We start from the raw sequence: 24707 nt of genomic DNA, 5'->3' as shown, positions 1-24707 counted from the left end.
TTAACTCCCCTCAAGAAGACACTACTGGTCTATTAAAACCAGAACCACCCAGTATTTGAACAGCTTCTTTCGTAGTGCTGTCTTATTGATCGACCAGAATTCTTAGTTATATGTGCTCTGTCTTAAAGATGTCTATTATCTAGTTTGTATATAGTATACAGTATGTAGAATGTTTTTGCAGCTCCAAATACCCCAGACTACATTCCTTGTACATGAAATGTACTTGGCAAATAAAGGTGATTCTTTTTGAATGGAATGTAGGCTGCATAGATATGTTTGTGTATACAAAAAGATATGTCACTGTGTGTACTTGGTAAACCAGGGTTTATAAAACTAAGAGTTTGTGTAGAGCAACAACAGAAGACAATTAGCATAGCTTAGAGAGGTAATGAAAGCTATTCTGTTTGCAAGACGTTATGTACAGATGCAGCCATTCAAAATGGGTGAGGTATTTCACGGCATACCGCGACACGCCCACCGGGGTATCACGCGGTATCACGTGTGTCACGTGACTAGCTATCCGGCGTCGCCTTGTAAAACCGCCAGGGGGAGCTTAACCTCTCATGTACAGCATTCGAGCCTTTAATTTTGAACTGTGTATTACAGCATGTTAATCATCAGTCATTCAAATGTTGGTATATTTTATGAAAGCAAGATTGCTCAGTTGGACAAAAGTACACAACCTACCTTTATCAGAAATATTTATGCATCAAAGCCTTTACTGAAGATATTACTAATAGTATTAATAATGGATGACTTTGGACAAGCTGTATACTCAAAGTATAATTTCTTTAGCACATTTGTACAAGCACTTGGAATCTGTCCAAGCCATACTTTGTCAGGCATTTTGTTTTACTTCAACGGGGCATAAAAACTTCCTTGCTTTTAACAGGGCGTTTCATAATTTCTAGCTACGAGAATGATTTAAAATGCGACACCTATCATTCAACTAGAGCTTAAAATATCACAAGGAAAAATACACACCGGTATTCCATTTCTCCCTAAACATTGTAAGCTTCGAAGTCTTTAACTAATGTGATACCGGATACGTCAACAAGCATACTTTTAGAATTTGATTAAAAGGGAATATAATATGGAATCGCGTATCTCAAGAATTTAATAACGGTATGATTATATCTGTGTACTGCGGCAGAACTGTGTAGGGCTGTTTCGCCTACCTGATCATGCGAGCTGTCTTGTAGCCTACTGGTCTAGGTGCGTGACTACCAACCGGCAGGTTGTGTGTTTGAATCCAGCTGGTGCTGGACTTTTCATTTTTATTTATTTATTTTTTAATCGCGTAACATAAACATATTACCGTATGCAAACTGTACTGTATACAGTATGTATATGTATATTTAATGTCTTAACTGTGCCCGTTTAATTGAATTAAAAAAAAATATTTAACACGAACATTAAGCTGTTTACATCTTCCGCCTGAGAACAGTCACCCGTTGCTACCCAACGCAGAATGGTGATTGGCTGACACCATCTGACACCCCTCTGATTGGAGAAAAAAGACGTGCTGGTTTGCTATACCAGGAAGAGGATTTCTTTCTATTCAAAACGTGTATTTTAAAAGTTTAAGAAGTAAAAACCTTACAGCGTACACAGATTTCTAAACTGATCAGGATCGTTATCTTTGTCTTATGCATAATAATGTTCACCGCTCTGTCCAGCAAATTAATAATAAACTTTATTTTATATAGCGTTTTAAACGAATAAGTAATTAGATTGCTCATAAACCTAATCACTTGCTTTTTCTTTTTATTTAGGCTCAGATTTCAACTATAGATCGTATTATTAATAACCATAATAACAACCAACCAACAAAAACAACCATATAAACATAATGGTGGTGCTGGACCTTCCAGTTTTATTTATTTATTTTTTAATCGCGTAACATAAACATATTACCGTATGCAAACTGTACTGTATACAATATGTATATGTATATTTAATGTCTTAACTGTGCCCGTTTAAGTATTGAATATTCATATCTAATTTTACCACTGAAGGGAAATCTTAACATAAACATACAGTATATGGCTGGTCTCGGTACTTTAAAGAAAAAAATACACACCAGTATTCCATTTCTCCCTAAACATTGTAAGCTTCGAATGAAACCACTAAATAAAGACATAAATATAGAAATCTTAAGATTTGTTTTATTTAATGTTGGTAGCAGGATGAACTGTCAGAGTGTATATTTTGTCGCAAAGTTGCTACAAGATGTTAACAGTGAAAAAGGTATTTAGAAATGAGTTATTTCAAGATGAAAAAGAAAACATACACGAAACATGGTTTCATTACGACCAGAATCGGTCTTGAGATATTTTTAACTTGATTTACAGTATTTGAGAGGTATGTCTTAACACCGATACTACAGTGCTTAAGTACTGCTCACGTATATGTTTCTAGGTTTATATTATGCATTTCATACGGTCAAATTACTTTTGAGCAACTAATAAGAAGCGCTAAACGGTATGCGTTTTAGTTTCGTTTTGTGCTGGAACCCGTGGATTGATTAGAGATATCAAGTACATACAAGTCATTTTTTAAATGTTGTAGTTCGTCTTGAAAAAATGTTACGAGTACATCATCTATCAACAATTACACAGGTTCTGTTTCCATATTGCGGATTTTGGTTAGGTACAGTATTATCAAATCCAGTGGCGCTGTGTGTTACTTTACTGAGTCCCAGTCTGTGATTGAAACCTGTAAAACCGGTTTAATTCGTCACAGCCAGCACTCTTCAGGTGTGAGGGTCTTCTGCTCAGAATGAAACGCTAAAATGTTTGTGTATATTCTAATGGTAGTGGGGGCAGGGTGTGTGGGAACAGGTTTGTTCTTCACACCTGAAACATTTTCTCTGAAAGGATTTTCTTTGCAGCTTAACCGATCTTGTTACAGCATGTTACAGTTTACTATTATTAACCATATTAATTTTAAGTGCTTAATGTAAAATCTTGTAAAAATATATTTTCATTGTTCAAATATACATTAATATACATTAAGTCTGACTATCATATAATAAGTTAAATACAAAACTAAAGAAAAAATAGGGTTAAATATAATTCAAAATATTTTGCTAACAATGTTAACTGTTTATGAATAATAAAATGTATTAACTAAGGAGTAGGATGGCACAGTTGTTAGTATGTTTTTTGTTTTGTTTCTTTTTCATAAATACACAGTAGTACCTGATGTCTCAGTGGCTTTCAAAATTAAATTATGAATGCAAACCTGTGAACTAGAAAGATAACTAAGATTTTAATACTAATTAAATGACCGCGGGCACTTCCCACCCCCTCTACATTCTCAGAGTAGAACAGACTAACCTTCTAATGAAAGACGGTCCACCCCCCACGGACAGGAAAAGTGCCCACAGGCACTTAAACTTAATATGGTCAGTAACGGTAAACAGTAACATGGTAAGAAGGAGCACGTACAAACGTTTTCGAAATAACCACATGTAAGACTCTGATCCTAAAAATGTTTAGGGAGAAAGTGGAATACTGGTGTTTATTTTTTCTTTAAACTACCAATACGAGCCATATACAGTCTGTAACGTAGGGATTTCTATATGTCTTTATTTAGTGTTTACATTAGTGACAAAGGCTAAACTTTTAGCTTCAGTAACGTGTACATATCTCCCCTTTTTATAAAACGACTTGGTTGAAAACTGTTCCAGAGCCACTGTTGTTTCATCAGTGAAAAGTACATCATGAAATGCCTCTCCCTGTTCAATCCACTGGAAAAAAGAAAAGGAGCATAAAGCTTCTGATGGTCATAAACGATATTCATTTAGGAGCAGCATCAGAGGTATGTTTTTAACTGCACTGCATTGGAGAGAATACCATAGTGTGTTTTTTTTTTTACTCCCTGGCGGAAACTGGCTTCCAGAAGAATCAGTATGGCTCAGAGATTAAATAAAACTTCACAGACATTAACGAAGAGCATAACGCGTGTACTGTATACACTGCAAGTACTGTACAACCCAACTCTCTGCAGGAGTGCTGGCTGTGACGAATTGAACCGGTTTCACTGGTATTTTCAAAGTAGGAGGCGAGATTTCCAGCGAAAGACACCCCCCCCCCCCTCAAAAACCCAGTAAATACAGTACTTACTAGTTAAAGGCTAGGCTCCCGACTACGGCGAAAGGAACCCTTCTTTCATTAGAAGACAATGAACATATTTTAGCCCTGAATGAATTAATAGCAAACATGGTTTACATAAAAGACATTTTTCCAAGAAAGTTTAGCCTTTGTCACTAATGAAACCACTAAATAAAGACATAAATAGAAAAATCTTAAGATTTTTAAAATACATGACTTTGCTAAAATTTATTTGAAAATAAAAACAATTACAACCGCCAGGGGAGAGAGAGAACAGGGGAGGGATGTTGGTTTTGCATAAGGGGCGGGGCTATGGAAAGTAGGTATGTTTGGGAATGTGTAGTTACATGTTCTGGCTGTTTGTGAATTATCGTTGTTGAGTATGGAGTGTTGAGGTATTGATTTTGTGTAATGCTTTATGTTGAAAATTGAGGTGGATTTTGTTTATGATAAACAGGATAAACTGGGATGGGAGGAAGGTTTGGTTTTGCATAAGGGGCGGGGTTATGATAATTGGAGGACTTTGCGAGTGTAAAATGGTTTGATTATTTGATTTTGTATTGTGGTTGTTATCTATGTTTTTGGTTGGTATTATGTTTATATGGTTGTTTTTCTTGGTTGGTTGTTATTATGGTTATTAATAATACGATCTATAGTTGAAATCTGAGCCTAAATAAAAAGAAAAAGCAAGTGATTAGGTTTATGAGCAATCTAATTACTTATTTGTTTAAAAAGCTATATAAAATAAAGTTTATTATTAATTTGCTGGACAGAGCGGTGAACATTATTATGCATAAGACAAAGATAACGATCCTGATTAGTTTAGAAATCTGTGTACGCTGTAAGGTTTTTACTTCTTAAACTTTTAAAATACACGTTTTGAATAGAAAGAAATCCTCTTCCTGGTATAGCAAACCAGCTCGTCTTTTTTCTCCAATCAGAGGGGTGTCAGATAGTGTCAGCCAATCACCATTCTGCGTTGGGTAGCAACGGGTGACTGTTCTCAGGCGGAAGATGTAAACAGCTTAATGTTCGTGTTAAATTTTTTTTTTTAATTCAATTAAACGGGCACAGTTAAGACATTAAATATACATATACATACTGTATACAGTACAGTTTGCATACGGTAATATGTTTATGTTACGCGATTAAAAAATAAATAAATAAAAATGAGAAGTCCAGCACCAGCTGGATTCAAACACACAACCTGCCGGTTGGTAGTCACGCACCTAGACCAGTAGGCTACAAGACAGCTCGCATGATCAGGTAGGCGAAACAGCCCTACACAGTTCTGCCGCAGTACACGGATATAATCATACCGTTATTAAATTCTTGAGATATGCGATTCCATATTATATTCCCTTTTAATCAAATTCTAAAAGTATGCTTGTTGACGTATCCGGTATCACGTTAGTTAAAGACTTCGAAGCTTACAATGTTTAGGGAGAAATGGAATACTGGTGTGTATTTTTTTCTTTAAAGTACCAAGACCAGCTATATACTGTATGTTTACGTTCCAAAATTAATATCGTTTATGGCCTTCACACGCGTTATAGTATGCTCCTATTCTTTTTATGCTCAGCTACTAAGATTTCCCTTCAGTGGTAAAATTCAATATCTACAACGGGCACAGTAAAGACGTTTACAGTAAGTCTTTCTACGACAGACCAACGGACCACGAGTGCCCCTGTCGGTCAACCAATCACGCACCGCGGTATCGCGTGTCATCTTACCTGCGGTACGTGTCTGTACCGCTCACTTTGAATGGCTGCATCTGTATAGCATTGAGTATGTATGAAGAATATGTGTTATAAATGTTGTGTATAAAACCCTGAATAAAGCCCAGGCACATTCTGGATCTGGACTCACACTAGAATTTAAAGCGGAGTTTTCATCTGAGAAGGTCCCGAAGAACAATGTTTTAATTCCTCAGTATAAACGAAGTATACAAAAAAAGTACCATGGTGTACAATTAGGTCTTAAAACTCTGATTCATTATGTACAGTACATGAGTTTGTCTATTGATTGTTGTGAAAGAAATTGTGAGAGCACCAGTGTTCATGAAATGCTTTAAGTGTTTTTTGGACTCATCGATAATATCTTTTTCACAGAATAACAAAATGAGTCTTCACTTCAAAATTTCTTCACGATCTCAAATCCATGTGCATTCTAGTTGTGAACTTCATTATCTTTGAGAAAAAGAAGCAAAATACAGTCAATTACACTGAAATTCTGGAAATTGTAAACATTTCTACTTTATTTTTTTTTCCTAATAAGTTTTCAAAGTAATATAGTAGTGGGGGAAAGGTTGACAAAAAAAATAATGATCAGTGCTGTCTCTGGTGAGCTACAAAAAAAAAATACTTTTTTTGTAGTTTTATGGAAAATGTTAAAAATCCATCCGATTTTGAATAATGTCTTTGACCTTTCATGGAAATTCTATTTTGAGACAGGTTTCAATCAAACCTGAGGGAAGAAATCTAATTTCTATGCATGCATTTTTGTGCTTTGATTTTCTTGAAAGCACAATTTATGGCAGATCTTCGAAATTGAATATTTTTTCCTGTAGTTTTTCCTGTACTATAGTTCCTGTAGTTTTTTACCTTTTGTAGCAAAATGTGTGGAAAATTAAACATCTCCAGAATAATAAATACAAAATATCTCATCCCAAACAAATCTCAAACATAGAAAAAAAAATATTTCAGCACTAGATTTAAAACATTTCTGCATGCCAATGAAAGGATTATAGAATTAGGTGTGAGAAAATAATTTTCCATAGCAGGGATTAATCAAAGACTGTTCTGTGTAGGTTAATACAGCTTTCAGACTGAATACATTCAGAAGAAGTTCTAATGTGAACAAATACTGTGTATGGGTGTGGTAAGATGGAAGTAAAGGATATTTGAAGAAAATATACAAAAGCTCAACATAAAGGGATTATAACTGGAAAAATAAATAAAGAACCCCTGGCTTTCTACTGTACATGCATGAAAAGACATTACTCTGGTGAACAGTTTTATTTTGACATAAAGAACTGAAAAACAATAATGTTTGTATAAGACTTACAGTATGAGCTTAAGTAAAGCAAAGTACTGTAGGTGACCTGTTCTTGTTTGATGATTTTTTTTCTGTATATGCTTATGACAGAAATGTATGTGAATTATGAAATCAACCCAGTATATACTTAAGGACACTGTAAAGGCAAGCAGTGCTGATGCAGTTAATGGACCGTATGCGGAGTTCTGGATGCAGGTCAGAAAAAATGTGAGCTGGGAAAGTAATCGGTACTACCAAAGCCAGATCGCTAGACGAGAAACAAAGTCGAGGACAGGTTCCGAATTCAAGGCCATTAGTAAGACTAGAAAGAGCAAGAGAGGAAATGCAAGGCAAGGAGTTCCTAAGGAGCTACCAATCCCGAGCAATGAGATGAGAGTTGCTGCTAGAAGAGGTATTAGAAGGGCCTGTAGGGGGCACTCACAGGCCTGTGTGGGTCCTAATACTCCAGTATAGTGACAGGGACACTAAACTGTAAAAAGGCGCTGGCCTGTGGATAAAACATAAAACCAAGGTACTGACTCTCTGAGGTCATTAAACTCCCAGGGTATTTCTTGAAAAGAGTAGGGGTGATACCCCAACATCCTTGCCAAATCTCCCATTGGCCTTTACCAATCATGGCCTCCTAATAATCCCCATTTATAAATTGGCATCATTACTCTGCTCTCCCCCCCACTGTGTGTTGAGCGTTCTGGCGCACTATGACTGCCATCGCATCACCCAGGTGGATGCTGCACATTGGTGGTGGTGGAGGGTAGACCCCATTACCTGTAAAGAGCTTTGAGTGGAGTGTCCAGAAAAGCACAATATACTAAGTTTAAGAAATTACTATTGTTATTATTTAATAATATTATGTTTATGAAATAATTGTGTCCTTGCTGTACTAGAGGAATGGGGAATGGAATATAAAAGTACAGTTTCACACCAATTTACTGTATTTGGCATCGGGAACACTGTATCTTTAAAGTCAACTATTGATATGATCTGGCTGTTCTTGAATTACCATTTGATAGACACATGTGCAGAAGAAGATATCTCAAAAAGATTGTGACAACATCTAATTTGTCCACATCAATTTCAATCAATGCATTTTGATTCTGATCTTTAGTCACAGCTGCATTTTGTTTTTTTTTACATTGATTGATGCCTTTTAGGTTTCCGATTCCTTGGCAACTGTAATCTTCCTTATTAGTATACTGACTGGAATTGTGTTTTCTATGCATATTTGCCATTTATAGTGAGGTGTCTCCTGTGGTCTCTCAGTGGTATATAGCACACCACACAGTGTACAGGTGTTCTAAGTGATTATAGAATTGCTGGATTCAGTCATGTTTGCTCAAAATTTCAATTTTATTTGACCTTTCACAGGATTCTCTGCACCGAGCTTGTCTCTCTTACTCACTGATTTTAGCATTGTTGATACAGAACACATAGAAGTACAGACAAACCAAGAACAATTCTTTCAGTTTAAACTAATTCAGCAAAGTGTATTCCCTGTTTCCTATCAACGACGGTTATGATTTATTTGTTTTAGGATTTCAGAGTTGGAATGAAACTGGGTTAAGGTTAAACATGCCTGACTAAAATCCCCACCCTTCCAACAACTCTCTTACTGTACATTCGCTCTCACTGTATCAGATTTATTGGAATACAATTATGCAAACAAAGAGGACATTAATTTAAGAAATTACAAATAAGGAAACAGTTGTCCACACTGAATGTCTTTAATACTTGTAAGAAGTTAAATTATTAGAGATCTCTAGGCTTCTTACTTAAAACAGCATTTTCATTAATAGAAGGTTCACAAGTTCTGTTTGTGTCTCCTAGGTGAATATATACTTTAATATTTGATAATGCTGCATGCCACACTATTATGTACGATAGTTGTTCATGTAGGCTGAGGTCTTAGGTAAAGCTAAATATTTGCTCATTAGGTCCATAAATGTGAGAGTATTTTTTATGGTGTCCATGGCTGGACTACACCTAATTTGTTCTATTATTATCATGATGACTCAAAGTGTTGTTACAGTTTCTGTATATAGGAGGTTGGATTAAGATACATTAGTGATTTATGTTGGAAACTGGCGCTACACCATAAATATCTTAATTTAACCTAATTTAGTTTGATATTTCATTTTTCATTTTTCTGTTTACAGCATAATTGAAGTGTTTGTTTTTTGGTTAGTGACAGATTGTACATGTTTAGCAGTCACTTCATTTGGCTGCGCTCTTTTTTTCATTCGTACTTAGGTCAGTGCCACTTTTCTGTAAGACACCATTTCACAGAAGGCTAACATGCAAAACTACATAAGGAAGTTTATTTAATCCATTTTAAAAAGTTTTAAAAATTGAATAATAAGGAGTACCTAAGCCACATCTTGCCCAGAGTATCCTCCTGTCATTTTGGAATAACAATTTGTCTTCCAATGAGACTAAACAAAGCTGGGAAAAATGTTCATGGTGCCTTGTGTAGGATAAAAGAGGGACTTGTATGGGAAGGTGAGCATGTCACATCAATTTCATATTCTAAAGGGTTTCTGTCTCAGGGATTGACCATAAAGTTCTAATTTTATAATTAGGATTAGTCAAAATATGTATTGCAAAACCTTATAGAAAATGGTCAAGATGTAAGTCTTTAAGATGGGAAGTATTTTAGGATATCACATTGAGTTTAAATTAGAGCAACACTGAGATTTTGTTTTGTTGAAACTACCATTGTGAAAGTTAAGAATAAATCGACACAAGTCATTTTGCCCTAAGGCTTTGTTAAGTTTTTCCTGTGCTTTTATTGGCTATATAGTAAATTTTCATGTTTTGTATAATTGACCATAAAATCACTGGCATTAACTCAATTTAAGTGTGCTCATAGAACAAAACATTGTAATAATTGTAGCTCCTTAATCTTATGACTGCATGCGGGTTAACTGTAATGTTAGTTATATTTTACATTTGTTTTATTTATGAGGCATTGGCAACTGGATTATATAATTTATGTAACTTAAAAATGGGCGTCTGTTATTGATTGTTATTGGTTATATTTTTATTATTTACTCAGGTAATGTGACAAGAACCTGTACTTCAGAAGGCTGGACAGATATGAATCCTGTCTCCTATGTTGTGGCTTGTAGGTATGATGCTAACAGCACCGCTTTGGAAGAGGTTTGTAAAACTCCAAATTATGGTTCAACATTTTAGTGTGTTTGTCTATATTAATAATATATTCATTCACTCCTTTTATTTGTAGCTATGTAGAAATGTATTTATTATTTATTTTGTATGGGTTTTACAACTTTTGTTCAGCTATTGGAAAATATAGTTTCTTAAAATTGATTTTTTCTTTCTTAAATGAGGAAATGTCAGGATCCAGATAAAAGGATTAAAGAAATTACATATTTTATTAAAACAAAGCTTTACAGATGCTTTTCAGCTTTTTTTTCAAGAAGCTTCTAAATTCTGACCAAAGCATTTTCCTGTACACAGCAGGACAACTGTCACGAGAAGGTGTGTGCTGTGATTACCAATTGGCTCTCCTCTTTGTTAAACTGTCAAAGCAAGTTCATTTTGCATCTAAATTAATCATTTTTCCCCAAAATTCTTAGTTTAAATATTATTCCAGTTGTCACATAATGAAAGATAAGCACTGAAAAGTTTAACTAAAATAAATAATCTGTGACAAATGTGTTTAGTTTCTCTTGTAAAATAAATATTATTCATATAGTTCATGTTGCAATTCACTGAACAATGAACCTATTTTAAAAGGCGGTAAAAGCTTTTTCCAGGTTTTGCTCTCACGTAGAACTCACATAGGGTTCCTGATTAACATGCAGGTGGGGGATTCAGATGGGAATGTGTTAGTAGGAGTATTTAAAAGGAATTTGATGTTTTGTGGCTGGATACCATCTAAATATTATTGGATGTTGCAGCTCAGTTTTAGTTTGGGGTCATATACCATATCATGAATATAAACTATATTTCCTGCAGCTGAAAAGTTCCTGTTACCACAGGTGAAAGGGGTGGTGTACAGTACACAATGTGCTTTTCATTGCTATTTATTAATTACCTTGCTTTGCATCCTACCATCTTATTTTTTTAGTAGAAAAAGAAAATATTTTGAAAAGTTTATTTAATGCCAAGGAAACAGACCTTTTTTTAATTTATTGTACAAAGAGAACACTACTCTTCCTTTTCACCAGCTTTTCACAAGATACTTTTGTTGCTTTCTTAGCAGAATGTAAAATATTTTGAAAATGTTCTTACCAGACAGCACACACATAGTTTGGATATAGGTGCAGTATTTGAGATGTAAATTGCATAAAACAATTGGTTTTTAACATTGACAAAAGTGAAAAAAAATATTCTTGTTTTTCTTGTCTTTCAGACCACCTTTTTTGGAAGTGTGAAGATTGGCTACACTATTGGTTACAGTGTGTCTTTAATATCCCTCAGTGCTGCCACAATCATATTGTGTGTATTTAGGTAAGGCTCAATTTGAAAAATAGTTTACCAGACTTTCATTTCCTACTGAGAAAGGGATGTTAGAATTTAAAATATCTTGTTTAGAGAACTTTTATCGACTAACTTTTAATGACCTAGCAGCTATGATCCTTAATCAAAACCCCATGTTATTATGTCGGTTTTTATGACATGACTAAAATAATAAACCTTCTACCTGAAATATAACTTTTATAAATATTTTAAAAAATTAAATAAAGGAACAAATACTGTAAATCAGCATTTGAACACCTCAGATTTTCCTTGTTTCCTTATGTAGACCATAACATTATCAGTAAATGAAAACAAAGTAAATTTTGAATTGTTCATTACCTGTTAATGCTACTGTGCAAATATAATTTTAAATTATTTTCAAGTTCAGAACAAGGGGATTAAGCATAATACATAGACTTAGAACACTTTGTTATCTATATTATATTTTTATAGACATAGCATAAACTGCTGAAGAAAAAAACATGATTACAAATTGCTGCAAAAATAAATTAGGCCATTTGACACCCATGCGTTACCATACCATATGTTTACCCATATGCAAGTCTTGTATTGTGATTAAATAAACAACATTACTATTAGTTTTGTATTTTAGAAAGTCTTCTAAAATGATCTGCTGAATTTCAGTTATGTATTTTTGTTCTATCCTTGCAAATGCAGTTATAAGCATGGATTAGGCTCTAGTATTTTTCAGACTTTCAGTTTTCCTTTCCTACTTTAAAGCCCATTATAAGAAGGCTCACATAAAATATATATGGAGATGAAATAACACATTTTGTGTTCAAAAGAGCAGTTTGATGTTGCTGTAGAAAACCTATAATGAGAGTTCAACAACTGTCTTAAAGCTATGGTGACAGTGACAGTCTGTATTGTCTGTAACATTAACTGATTAACGGTATTATAGAGTATTATAGGTATTATAAAATATAGCACTGTGGAATAATAGTTAAAGCTCTGGACAGGGAGTTGTGGGCCCGAATTCCAGCACTGCTCCATTAAATGTTATGCTATATAAATGGGCCTCCAGGGGATCAATGAGAATTTGTTTTCAAATTACTTACCTGGTAAGAAACTGAAAAAAACAAAAACAAATATTTTATTAGTTTACATATCCCTTATCACCTGCTTAGAATGAAATAAACAGTGACAAATTAGTGGAGAAAAGAAGTATACATTATTTGCATGCAGCCATAGCAGAATAAATTAATTAGTTTTAGCCAATTGTTATAAATAGAACAAAACCAACAACAAACTACAATAAAAAAGGCTCATGAACATAAGAAATGATGTTCATGATCCATGATTCATCCGTCCATTTTCCAGCCTCCAGTAGAGGGATGTGTGGAGCAAGCAAGCAGATCATGACTGGATACACCCTTGTCATGATGCCAATTCATCATAGGTTACACATTGATACAAACACACACAATCACATCAGGGCCAATTAACCTACCAGTATGTCTTTGCAATGTGTGAGGAAACTGAAGCCCTGGAAGAAGCCCATGTGAACATGAGGAGAACATCAAATGCATTACGGATAGCACCCTAGGCATTGAACTTGGGCCCCCAGCAGAGAGGCATCCATTGCGTTGCCCATGACACAAATCAAACAGGCAAAACAATTTAACCATATAAATGAATAGAAACAAATGTGATTTAAGAGGTTTTCAATCTCCACTAAACCTCATAAAATAGGTTTTCTGGTTTTAGCCCTTTTATGCCCAGATTCTGACAAAACTACACTAATCAACTTACCCTTAGAGTCTCCGGAGCTTTAAAACAAAATGTAAGAAATACACTCTTAGCAAATGAGTTAAATTTCCCTCTGGATCCTTCTATCACAAATAAAACTAATCCTTCTAAATGTTGTAAACCTTCTTAAATACTGGGACTGCCTGCTGATCTGCTGATGGAATGACACAGGAGTCATTTAATTACTTCTGTCCTATCTACAGTATGTTCACTACAGTTCTGCCACATTCTCCCTGTGACCTCCTGTCTAAGCACACCTGGCTACTAATATACCCTAAATTAATCCTGTGGAATGTAGAATCACAATTTGGACTGATTACATCTGTCTTTTCCTCCAGTAGCATTCCAGTCATTGAGTCAATACATCCATGAAGTCAACAATCTGAATCTCAAATAACTACAAAAAGTTTGTTGTTGTACTTTATGGTGTTATTTGAGATGCTTTGCTGCAGCCAGTTTGATTTCTTGCTTATTCATGGGGTGTACTGACTTCAGGTGTTTCTTCACTATGTATTATACCTGTACATGCTCAATTGGATTTAAATCTGGAGACATACAGTCATTGAGCAATCTAAGATATTTTGGGTGTTTTCTCCCGATAAACTGGTTGATTACATTGGCCATATGTTTTGGGTGATTGCCATGGTGCACGATGAAGAGCTGACAAAATTGTATGGATGCATTTTCTTCCACATTAGCATGTAAGTTATTTCAGTAAGCTTCAGAATTTATTCTGATTTATCCTGCTTCTTCTGTCATGAGTTACATTATCACTTAAGGCACGTGAGCCAATTCCAGAGACAGTGATGCATTCCAAGGCCATTACATGTCTTCCACTATGATTAACAATTTGATTAGGAAGACTCATAAAGAGAGTTTTGGAAATGTTTTAGGGACAGAAGAAACCAAGATAAACCAAGATTTGAACATTGAACATGGGCAACAAGAAGCCTGACCTGGCTTGGGCATTGCCACCTATGAAGCTAACTCACTCGTCAGAAGCAGAATGAATTCCAGAGTTAAATGAAACTTCAGAATCCTCATGTTCTGTTGAACAGGATGGATTGGCCACTCAGCGTGATCTTCATTTTGGCTAGAGTAGGGATTACGCCACAAAATGTATTGCACAGTAAGAGTTTAATGATCATTGAAAAACAGTATTGAAGGCTCGTCATGCTGCATTAGTAGTGTAAAAAGAAAGTTATGAGTTTTGTTGCTCGGTACACCTGAATTGTGCACAGACTCCTGTGTACTGTACCCAGCAAAGGTTGCCGTATTGTTAGAATTGTTTTGTAAAAATGCAATAAGACTATCTTCCTTGGCAGACTTCCATGACACAATTAGATCACAAACCTCTATCCTCCAATTCCGTAAGGTGAAATTTAAGCTGAGAAATATATTTATTTGATTTTTTTATAGTGTCACAGTTCTGGCAATATTCCACCTGCAAAATGTCATTTTCTTTGTTGGCAGGCAACCCTGAGCAACCGCAAACTCAGAAGCAGAAAAAAGTTATTTGGAAAGGCTTTGTTGGGAACTGCAGTGCACCTCAACCTGCATTAGCCTGCTGCTCCCTCTCCCTTTTCCTTGTAGCTGTTTTCTGTTTAAACCTGAAAGAAACATCAGATAGGAAAAAAAAGGATTGCAAAAGCTTCAAGAGCCATTCAAATAATATGGAAGGAAGAGTAAGATCCTTAAAGCAAAACATATAGAAAATAAAAACTCCCTCTTGGTTTTGTAAAATGGAAACAGTGCCAAGCATCCAGACATGTAAAGAAACCAACTGAAGACAACGGACAAAAGACAGGAATGGCATACTCAGTTCAGAAAGAAAGGATTCCCTTTTTTAACTCCAATATGCCATACCCAGCAAAGGAAAGGGCACTTGTTGCCCTCATATTAATATTGTATAGTGTATAAAATACTGTATAGAAGCAACTGAATAAGATCCTCAGATCAATCAGTTATAAACTGCTAAATGAATTTCATGGACCAATAACTCCTCTCATTTGTATCTTTTTGTATGTTCTTAATAAGAGAAGTAGAGAGGGGAATAGGAAATGCACACACCAAAAAAGCGGACAGGTTTAATAAGAGAGAATGGAGTCCGAAACTGTGTCCAAAGCAGAATACCTACAGTATATAAAGAGCTTTTTTTGGTAGACATTCTTACTTTTGCTACAGAGACAACAAGTGTGGATCACACTCTTGACAATTCAGGTTAAAAGATAATAGTGGAAAATAAATTAAACGTATTAGATCATCACTTACCTGCTGCAATGAAATGATAGGAAGAGCAGGAGGTATGTCATACCTATAGGGTGTCATGCCTCTAACTGACATGATGGCTGTATTGATGTAAGTGCTTGATCTATCACCTTTCTTCATTACTGCTTTCTCCCCTTTCTTCACGACTTCTTTGTTGTCCTTTAATATTTTACCATCTGATCCTGTTTAGCCAGGGACACCTCTGTATACCAGATCTGTGTTGCAGGTTTTTCCACTGTCTTATGGTCTCAGACAGCTTATGTCTACAGCTCTTAAAGGTTGTGCATAATCTAGACTTTTGCCCTCCCTTCTGTGTCCACAATCTGTGATGCACCTCATTACAGCATTCTCAATATCTATATCTTTGTGAAGCCATCTATCTCACTGAGTCACACATTGGTTTTAACAAAGTCCCTGTGGACAAACTGTCATGAGCCAAAAGGGTCCAAGAGCAGCACAGATTGTAGATAGTGAGAAGTTGGTCCAAATAAACACAGATGAATAATGAAGAAGGAAAAACTGTCACTTTAAACAGATGGCAATTACAATAGAAGTGAAAAGAAAGTCATTCATATTTAAATGTTGTCTGTTTTTTTATCCTCAAACATTTCATTATGGAAAATCAAAGACAAGCAAAAGACAACTTAGAAATAGCACGTTTTAAGTGTGCCATGTATTTCACTAGAATTATGCCATTTTACAATCAGGATATATAAACTGGGTGATATTTGGTTCCATATTCCTCAGGACAGTGCAGAAGCAGTGTTTTCCAAATATGGTTCTGGAATTCCACAGTATTCCATGTTTTGGTGACATCAGGTGCCCATGTCTATTGCACATTGAGCAAAGTACTATACCCCAATTTGGATCTTGTATTTCTTGTCTTTTTCTAGGAAACTCCACTGCACAAGAAACTACATTCATATGCATCTCTTTATGTCCTTCATCCTGAAAACAATCTCAGTGTTTATTAAGGATGTGATTCTTTTTGAAGCTGGGGAGTCCGATCACTGTGCTGTTGGTTCGGTAAGTCAGTTATTTTACATTTTAATCTCTTAGAAAAGAACTGCTGGGCATAAAACGCTTCATTCACAGTTGGTAACATGATAGCTACAGTTATATCATGCTGAGGATCATCAATTTAATCATTTTTTATTTGGATGCCTTTAAAAGTTTTTGAAGAAATGGGTAATTTGTTGCTTGTTACATGTACAGTAATCAGACCTATTTGTGGATACCAATATACCTCAAATCTTTCCAAAAAACACATTATTCTTATCTAGGACAAGGTATATTAACGTATATACAGTTGCCTTTGAATGAATTCATACCTTGGAGACAATGTGACAAAGACTAAAACATTTAAGCATATATTTTACTATTTTTTACATAATTTAAAACATGAACAATTATACTATTCATATTGGCTGAAGCAAAAACATTTGTCAAAAATGTATTCATACCCTGTAAATATATTGAATTTTCAATTCTAGAATTTTATATTCCTATTTTTAGTTACTTTTAAGTTTTAGTCAACTGATAGTTTCACAGAACATCTAAAAGCTGTTCTGAAAAGCTTCTGAATGTCTACTTGACTGCCACTTGGTCTTGGAGAAAGAATACAGAAGGAAAATAGTTTGTACCATTTGATCATGGGGACTACCATTACAGTATTATCTTAACAATCTTAGTTATAGTTAGACAATTTAATAATGCTCCTTAGTTTTGACGATGGTGTCCATCACTAAGAAGTTGTGGGCTATTAGGATGGTGCCTACTCTACGAAGAAAACAATGTAAGAAAAAAAAATCATAGGACAGTTAATTCGAAATCTTCAGAAACCTGGCATTATGAGCATACAAGATCTCCAAGACTATTGTTTGAAGCTGACCATGGCAACTGGCTAAACAGCAACTAATTGACTCCCAAGTCAAATGGAGCCACCTGATGTGATAGGATAAAATATACTGTAGAAAGAACGCTTTCACTGGGAGTAACAGAGAAAGGTGAGGTTTATGTTGAACATCATCCCCGCTGTGAGGAAGAATAAAAATTGAGCTGCTTTGCAACCTTTAGTCCTGGTGCCCTTCTTAAAAGTGAGGGATGGATTGATTCCAAATGTATTTTTATACATTAATATTAACAAGAACAAAGAAGATAAAAATGAAAGAATGAAGGACCTGAATAATACCTCCAAATTTACTTCAGAATAGTTAAGAAAACAAAAAAATAAACAAGCTTATTTTTGTGATCATCACACTATCCAGATCTGAATAAAATAGTACATTTGTGATGTAAACCAAAGAAAGCAGATCACAAGAACAAGCCATGTAATCTGAAGTACTGAAGCTGGACTGTAAAAATCCTGCAAGAGGAAATGGTCAAAAATCCCTACTGTGAATTTCCTAAAGGCTACAGAAATCACCTTCTCAATGTTCTCAAAGCCAAGTGAGGATCAAAATAAATATGAAAAAACTGATTGCTGAAGTGTAAATAATTTTAAAAGTCATATATAGTATTTAGAAAAAATATACTTTTATTTTACACAAATCAGCATTGTGTCATCAAATACCAAGTGTTTTACAGTACATATTTCCATGTTTTCATTTAATCTAAAAATATTGTAAGAACATATACTTTCAAAAATAATACTTTGGGCATTTTATGTTATAGGCGTTCTTGTTATCATAAAATAATTTAGAAATCTTGGTGAATCACATTAACTAGGTTAAGAAATTTCTTGCTTTCAAAGAAGATGAAGATGGAATATTGGATGTCATGTTTTCTCAAATAAGTCTGAGATAAAGCTGAGGTTTTTCAATTTTTTCAAGGAATAAAAGCAAATTAAGCAAAAAAACATTTTCAGAAGTGATGTGAAGGCTAAATAAGAAGAAAAAATAACACAAAGGAGAACAGGGGCATTATTTCAAGTATATTTATCTCTTTCTTTTAGAAATACTGTCTGACTTAATGTAACTAGATAACAAAAGCTGCTTCTTAATAGTAAGAACGACAAATTTAGCCATATTTAATGCACAAGGTGTCTGTAAATGTACAGTGGTAGGCCCCGCGCAGAGTACAGTGCATCATCGCAGCACTGCACTACTCTGTAAAACTGCCATGTGGTGCAGTGAATTCATAAAGTACTGCAGCTGTGTGTGTTTTTCAGGTAAATCTGTACACTACTAAATGTTTATTAATGTATCCATTAGTGCTTTACTGTTCTATTCATACTGCATGCATACTAACAACAATTTCATATAATGATTACATTGTTGAGACAGAATGTTTTTACCACGTTGCTACAGTGCCACATCTCCAAATGAGATATGTCACAATGGTGAATAATACTAATTAAATTATAAATCTTTAATTACATACAGTATATCAAATTATTAGCAATTGTGTATAAATATTAATTAGAAAACAAATACTTTTTAGATGTTAATTAAAAAAAACATATTGATCTTTAAAACATTGTATTTAAAAGCAAATAAACACATAATAAACAAAAAAGGCCAGACTAAAATAAAAGTTTTTAGTACAGATTTTAATGAGTTTGTCATGTACTGTAAGTTGCATTGTAGTTGATACAAGTCTGTGCTATATTAATACTATATTAATATGCACTGCTCAAAACATTTAAATGATTTTCTTGCAAAACAGTGATGTAAGTAATTGCATCTAGATCTAGGCAGTCTATTAGAATTGCAGTAAAACTGTAGATGATGTACAGTTTGGTTATCTGTGGACATCCACTGATTTTTAAGTTATTTTTTTTAATAAATAAAAATTCAATTATTCCTGAAGTCTTTATTTTGGATATGGAAGTTATAATACTAATACTAATACATTTCAAAGACAATATCATATTTTGAGGACCTTTTTTACTATTAGCTCTGGTATAAGGAGACAAAGGCAAAAGAGAAATATTTACTATACTTTTTGATTGTGAGTGGCATTAATTTTAGATTTCAACATCAAGCACTATATACTGTAGTTTTTAATTTGGTACATGAGCTGAATACATAGACAAAAAAAACAACATTTCCCGACACCCCACACTCCGTACTGTACATCAAATACATTATTACCGCTTTTGTTGTATACTGCCTTCATCTACTATAGATGCAGTTATTGACAAAACTGTTTCGCAAGCAATCTTTAAAAAGATATTAAAATTATTTGAGCAATGCATACAATGCCTCAATAATATAATAGCAAATTGCAATATGAACAGTGTCAGTTGTTTTGACTATTGTATAGTCACTACATGATATTGCTTACATTCTGAGAATTCCCAGGCTGATCCAGGCATGTATAGTAACGCTGTTTCAGAAAAAAAAATATAATGTAGACAAATTACATTTTAAAATGGTAGGTACATTAAGAATTTTATTTTTACATAACTGATAAAGTGTAATATGTTCAGCCATGTAACCCTGCAACTTACAATTGGCAACCCACTGAAGCTAAGCAGGTTGTGAGCCTGGTCAGTACCTGGATGGGAGACCTCCTAAGAAAAACTAAGGTTGCTGCTGGAAGAGGTGTTAGTGAGGCCAGCAGGGGGCGCTCACCCTGCGGTCCATGTGGGTCCTAATGCCCCAGTATAGTGACAGGGACACTATACTGTAAACAAGCGCCGTCTTTCAGATGAGACGTAAAACCGAGGTCCTGACTCTCTGTGGTCATTAAAAATCCCAGGGTGTTTCTCGAAAAGTGTAGGGGTGTAACCCCGGTGTCCTGGCCAAATTTCCCATGCCTCCTAATAATCCCCCTCTATGAAGGTGGAGGTTGGAGTATTCTCGGTCGCATTTAATGGCAACGTCAGCTCAAAGATTTAGTTCAAACCACCAAATGGAGACGAGCGTGCCAACAAGCGGACCCTGTTGATGCGGGATTAACGCTAGAATGAGAGAATAAAGTGTAATATGTTCAAGAAATCCAATTATTAAACTAAAAAACAGATTTATTGAAGCTACTGTTTCAGTAATATCTAATGCATCTAATGTAACCCAAGTGTCACCTATTGAACTGTATTGAGCAGTGAAGGGGTGAAAGTGGCCTGCTGGACCAAACTATAGTATTCTGCAGTGTGCTTTCTGCTCATTCTGAGTTTTGATGTACATTTTAGATGGCTGAATCTGTACATATTCATATAATGTATATTCAATTACTACTTGCTTTCAGTACTGCTAGATATATTCCCCTTTGATGAATGTAGTCAGGGTAAAATTTAGTTTTGAGATTAATCTGTAGTACAATTTATTTTACACATGCTGTTAGATTATGATCTCTTTTGGTGGCAGGCTATTACATTTGTAATGTTTCTCATTGGTTTAGGCAGCAGAACACAATGCATCAGAGAACACAACTGGACATGTAACCTGACAAACATAATATAAAACAATAACTGCCAGGGTAATTAATCTTAATTCAACTTAATAATAAGGGGAATAAATATTAATTTGTTACATAGTGGTTACTTTTGTTGAAGGTCATTACATTCTAGAAGGTGCTTTCTTAAGAGAAAATTGAAATTGCAGCTTTCATTTTGCTATCTGTTTCTTGACTTTTGTGTTTTCACGTTTTTTTAATTAGATATCGGCACACCACGCCACCCTACTCCTCTTATATTTACAGTCCCCTGCATTTTTGTGCTATCGTATCTAACATATTGTGTAATTTTTAATTGCGTAAAATAAAACATTATATAATTTTATAAAAATCAGTGTTAAGAAGATACTGATGTTGTCTCTTCCTCTCAGTTATTTAGTTTATGATGTTGAACAATGATTGGCATGTGTCCATGAAATCCTTTTGTGTATTCATAATACATTGATGGATTGTATGAGGATGTACAACTGAAATGACTGCCATTTCTTTGAGACATGCAGAAATAAAATGTAAAATAGTTCACTATCAATTGTTATCAGAGTAATTCTAAATTGTAGGATTTAGAGTTGTCTATGGAAGAACTTCCTGTATCCAAATGAAGTAAATTCTGAGTTGATTATTAGAGCATTAGTGTAAACATTAGGGTCTGACAGATCTGGTTTCATAACTGGGGGAGTGGGTTCAAGCTTCCACTGCATACACTGCTTGAGCAACATACTTTAACTCCTTAATTTAAATTTGCTTTCTTTTATGTTGAATTTAATTCATTTGACTTTTGTTTTTGATACGGCTATCACTTTCTTTTTGACAACTGTTTGAGAACTCTTTGGTGAGTGAACTACATTTCTCAACCTTACCAGATTGAGATACCTTATAAAAGTATCTTGCATGCTCTTCCTACTGTATGTTTGTCCCATAGATATGCAAGATATGCTGGGTAGGTTAATTAGTGTCTTGTTCTTGCTTGGTTTTTGTATGCACTATGATAGACTGGTGTCCATCCAGTGTAAAATCCTGTCTTGCGCCCAGTTGTTCTAGGATAGGCTCAGGTTAACTGTAAGCCTTACCAGGAATAAGAAGCTTCCTGATAATGGATAAATGAAAGGAGTTTACTGTATCCCTTGTAGATCCCCTGTAGATGCTGTCTTCTAAAGCTTGTCTGTGGGATAAAGTGGCCACCTATTTGCTTAATTTTAGGATTTTTTTTAGGAAATACAGTTAAGATGTATTAGGGTGTTTCCAGTTTTCTGGGATATTCTAGATTTTAGAAAGATATTCCTTATTCTTACATAGTTTAATGATGACTCAAGATTGGCCTCTCACAGCAGAAGAAATGTAGAGTCTAACTACAGAGAAAAAGGTGTTGGAGCTTGGTCTAGAGCCTCCAAATTCCCTTTTTCAGAGTCTGGCATTCTGTCCTATCTTGACATTATTTACAGTATATAGCACTCAGTATTACTGAGATCCCTAGTGCCAAGAATGGGGGCAGTGAAGGCTGGAACGTTGCTTTTAATGCAGTCAGATTCTTACAGCACAGAGCTTCGCTTGTAGCTGTCTAACTGAGAGGGGAGTACCCCTGATGGTGAGGCATACTGAAGGAATGTTGTATTACATTGTTCTGATTTTCTTCTGTTTTTTTTTCCAAAAGGAATCATCAATAGCTAGACTACAACTTTTGGAAGAAATACGGTTTCATCTGAAGTAAAGCAGATGTTATTTAGTGGTTAAATACAGTAAATAGAGACCAGTGATGAAGCAGATAATTTCTCAATCTACTGACTGCTAAGGAAAGATCTGCAGTTTGTCATGGAAGCAGTTATAACTGAGCCCCACTTACTGTGTTTATTATCTCTTAGAGCAGACTCCTCCATCTTTTTTTTTCCCACTAGAGAGAATCTACCAAGATTCTTTTTTCAGTTAGGAAATTGTGTTCTTGTGCCTTTGGCCTTCATTATGCAGATTTACTGTGGTTTAGGTTTACCTAATTAAGAAGGATTAAAACATTTTAATTTATATACACTTCAATATCATGAATGACCAAATACATACAACATTAGATTGTGTAATTAATAGTGTTACACTTTTCTCTTTATCTTTATCTAATTCAAAATTAAACATCAGCCTTTTCCAAACAAATTTGGGATTTGGCTTTATATCTTGCTTTATATTCTAAATTCTTAAATTAGTCTTCACCAAACACTTGCTTTGAAAATCCTGAGTATTATAATGTGAACGTTGAATACATACTCATCCATTTTAGAATGCTCGTCCAAGCGCAATCTGGATGGTATTTTTAAGTGCCATCAGCAGAGAAATACTGGATCCGATTGCAACATATCCAATCCCTGTCTCTGGCTCTGTGCAAAAGCTAATTTTTTCAGCTCAAGAGAAGTGAAAAAAAAATGGTTTTACTTTGCTTTGCACTGAAGATGAAATGTGTTTGAATTTGGACCAGCTGTGAATGTGTTTTAGATGGGAAGAAATGTAAAAAAAAATATGCTTGCCATTATTCTGAATATTCCATGATATTCAGTGGTGTTGACAAAAGTTTGATTGTATTAGTTCATTGATCTGGCAAGATGAATGATCAACTGGGAGTAGGTCACAAAATGTCTCTTGTCGTAGAGAATCTCTTGGTCATGATTCTGTTTACATAGATCTCTCAGTCCGGTAGTTCTTTTCAGTTGACTTTATTCCAGTTATGTTTGAACAGCAATAGTTGCAGTCACAATATTGGTTAGCTGTCATGTTGCCAGGGTATTAGTACATTTTAAACTAATGAGCAGAGCCTGTTAAGTTGCTTTGTCATGGGTGCCGATTGCTTGTGCTGTCATCAGGGGATGTGTCTGTCTCCATGTGAAATATTCCTCATTGGTGTATCACACTGACCCTGTTAATGGTTATATACAGTATGACAGGTGGCTTGCATCTGGGGTTGAAGTCCACACGTCTCTCCCTCTTTGAGACGTAGTTTAAGAAGTGTCACTCTGAGCAGTTCATCACTGGAGGTGACATGATGAGCCTATATTTATGATGCCCTGCTTTGTGTTAACGAATAAGCCCATCCAATCCAAATTGTCGGTGTTCCAAGTTATAGCTGCATTCCTAAGAAACTGACTCAAAGGAGTTAAGAAGTGCCAGGGTTATTTTCTGTTCATGGCAAGGGAAAGATTATTATCATTTTTATGAACACTTACAGTAATTCTAAACACACAGTAAATAGCTTTGCTGCTACAAGGCCATACAACATTTTTCATACTTCATAGCACAGTGTTTACATTAGAATCAGCATAATTTATGACAGGGTCTGATCTCACTGAACAACACTCTCTGCTTACAGGTAGAGCTGAAATCACAGTTCTCCGAATGAGAACCTTTTTAGGTTGAGACAATTGGAAGACTCCCAGGACATACGGAACTTTTATATTAAGGTTCCTAAGTTGTTTATGGTGTTTATGTATTTCTTTAAATGGCTAAAGAAAAACATTTAGCCAAATCTACATTCAGGTTAAACTTTGCTCCATTGTAGTAATTTCTTCTTTCTATCCAAAATAATTTTAGGTATTTTATGTTATTATGTAATCAAACTTTTTATGTATATATATACAGTGTATA

General features: G+C 34.9%; 1 protein-coding gene across 1 annotated transcript in view; it reads left to right on the top strand.

Annotated features, from left to right (window-relative positions):
- The window catches only part of LOC148657141 (vasoactive intestinal polypeptide receptor-like), a 102070-nt gene that overhangs the window by 60330 nt on the left and 17033 nt on the right, over positions 1-24707 (top strand). Inside the window, exons 4-6 of the mRNA XM_088643011.1 lie at positions 10228-10331; positions 11551-11648; positions 16589-16721. Coding sequence (XP_088499137.1) covers positions 10228-10331; positions 11551-11648; positions 16589-16721 — 335 coding nt within the window. The remainder of the gene's footprint in view (positions 1-10227; positions 10332-11550; positions 11649-16588; positions 16722-24707) is intronic.

Source organism: Lepisosteus platostomus, chromosome 8, assembly GCF_059453375.1.
Source record: "Lepisosteus platostomus isolate fLepPlt1 chromosome 8, fLepPlt1.hap1, whole genome shotgun sequence".
Classification (NCBI taxonomy): Eukaryota; Metazoa; Chordata; class Actinopteri; order Semionotiformes; family Lepisosteidae; genus Lepisosteus; species Lepisosteus platostomus.
Note: the sequence above shows the minus strand (reverse complement) of the source record. Positions and strands in the feature narration are given on the sequence as shown.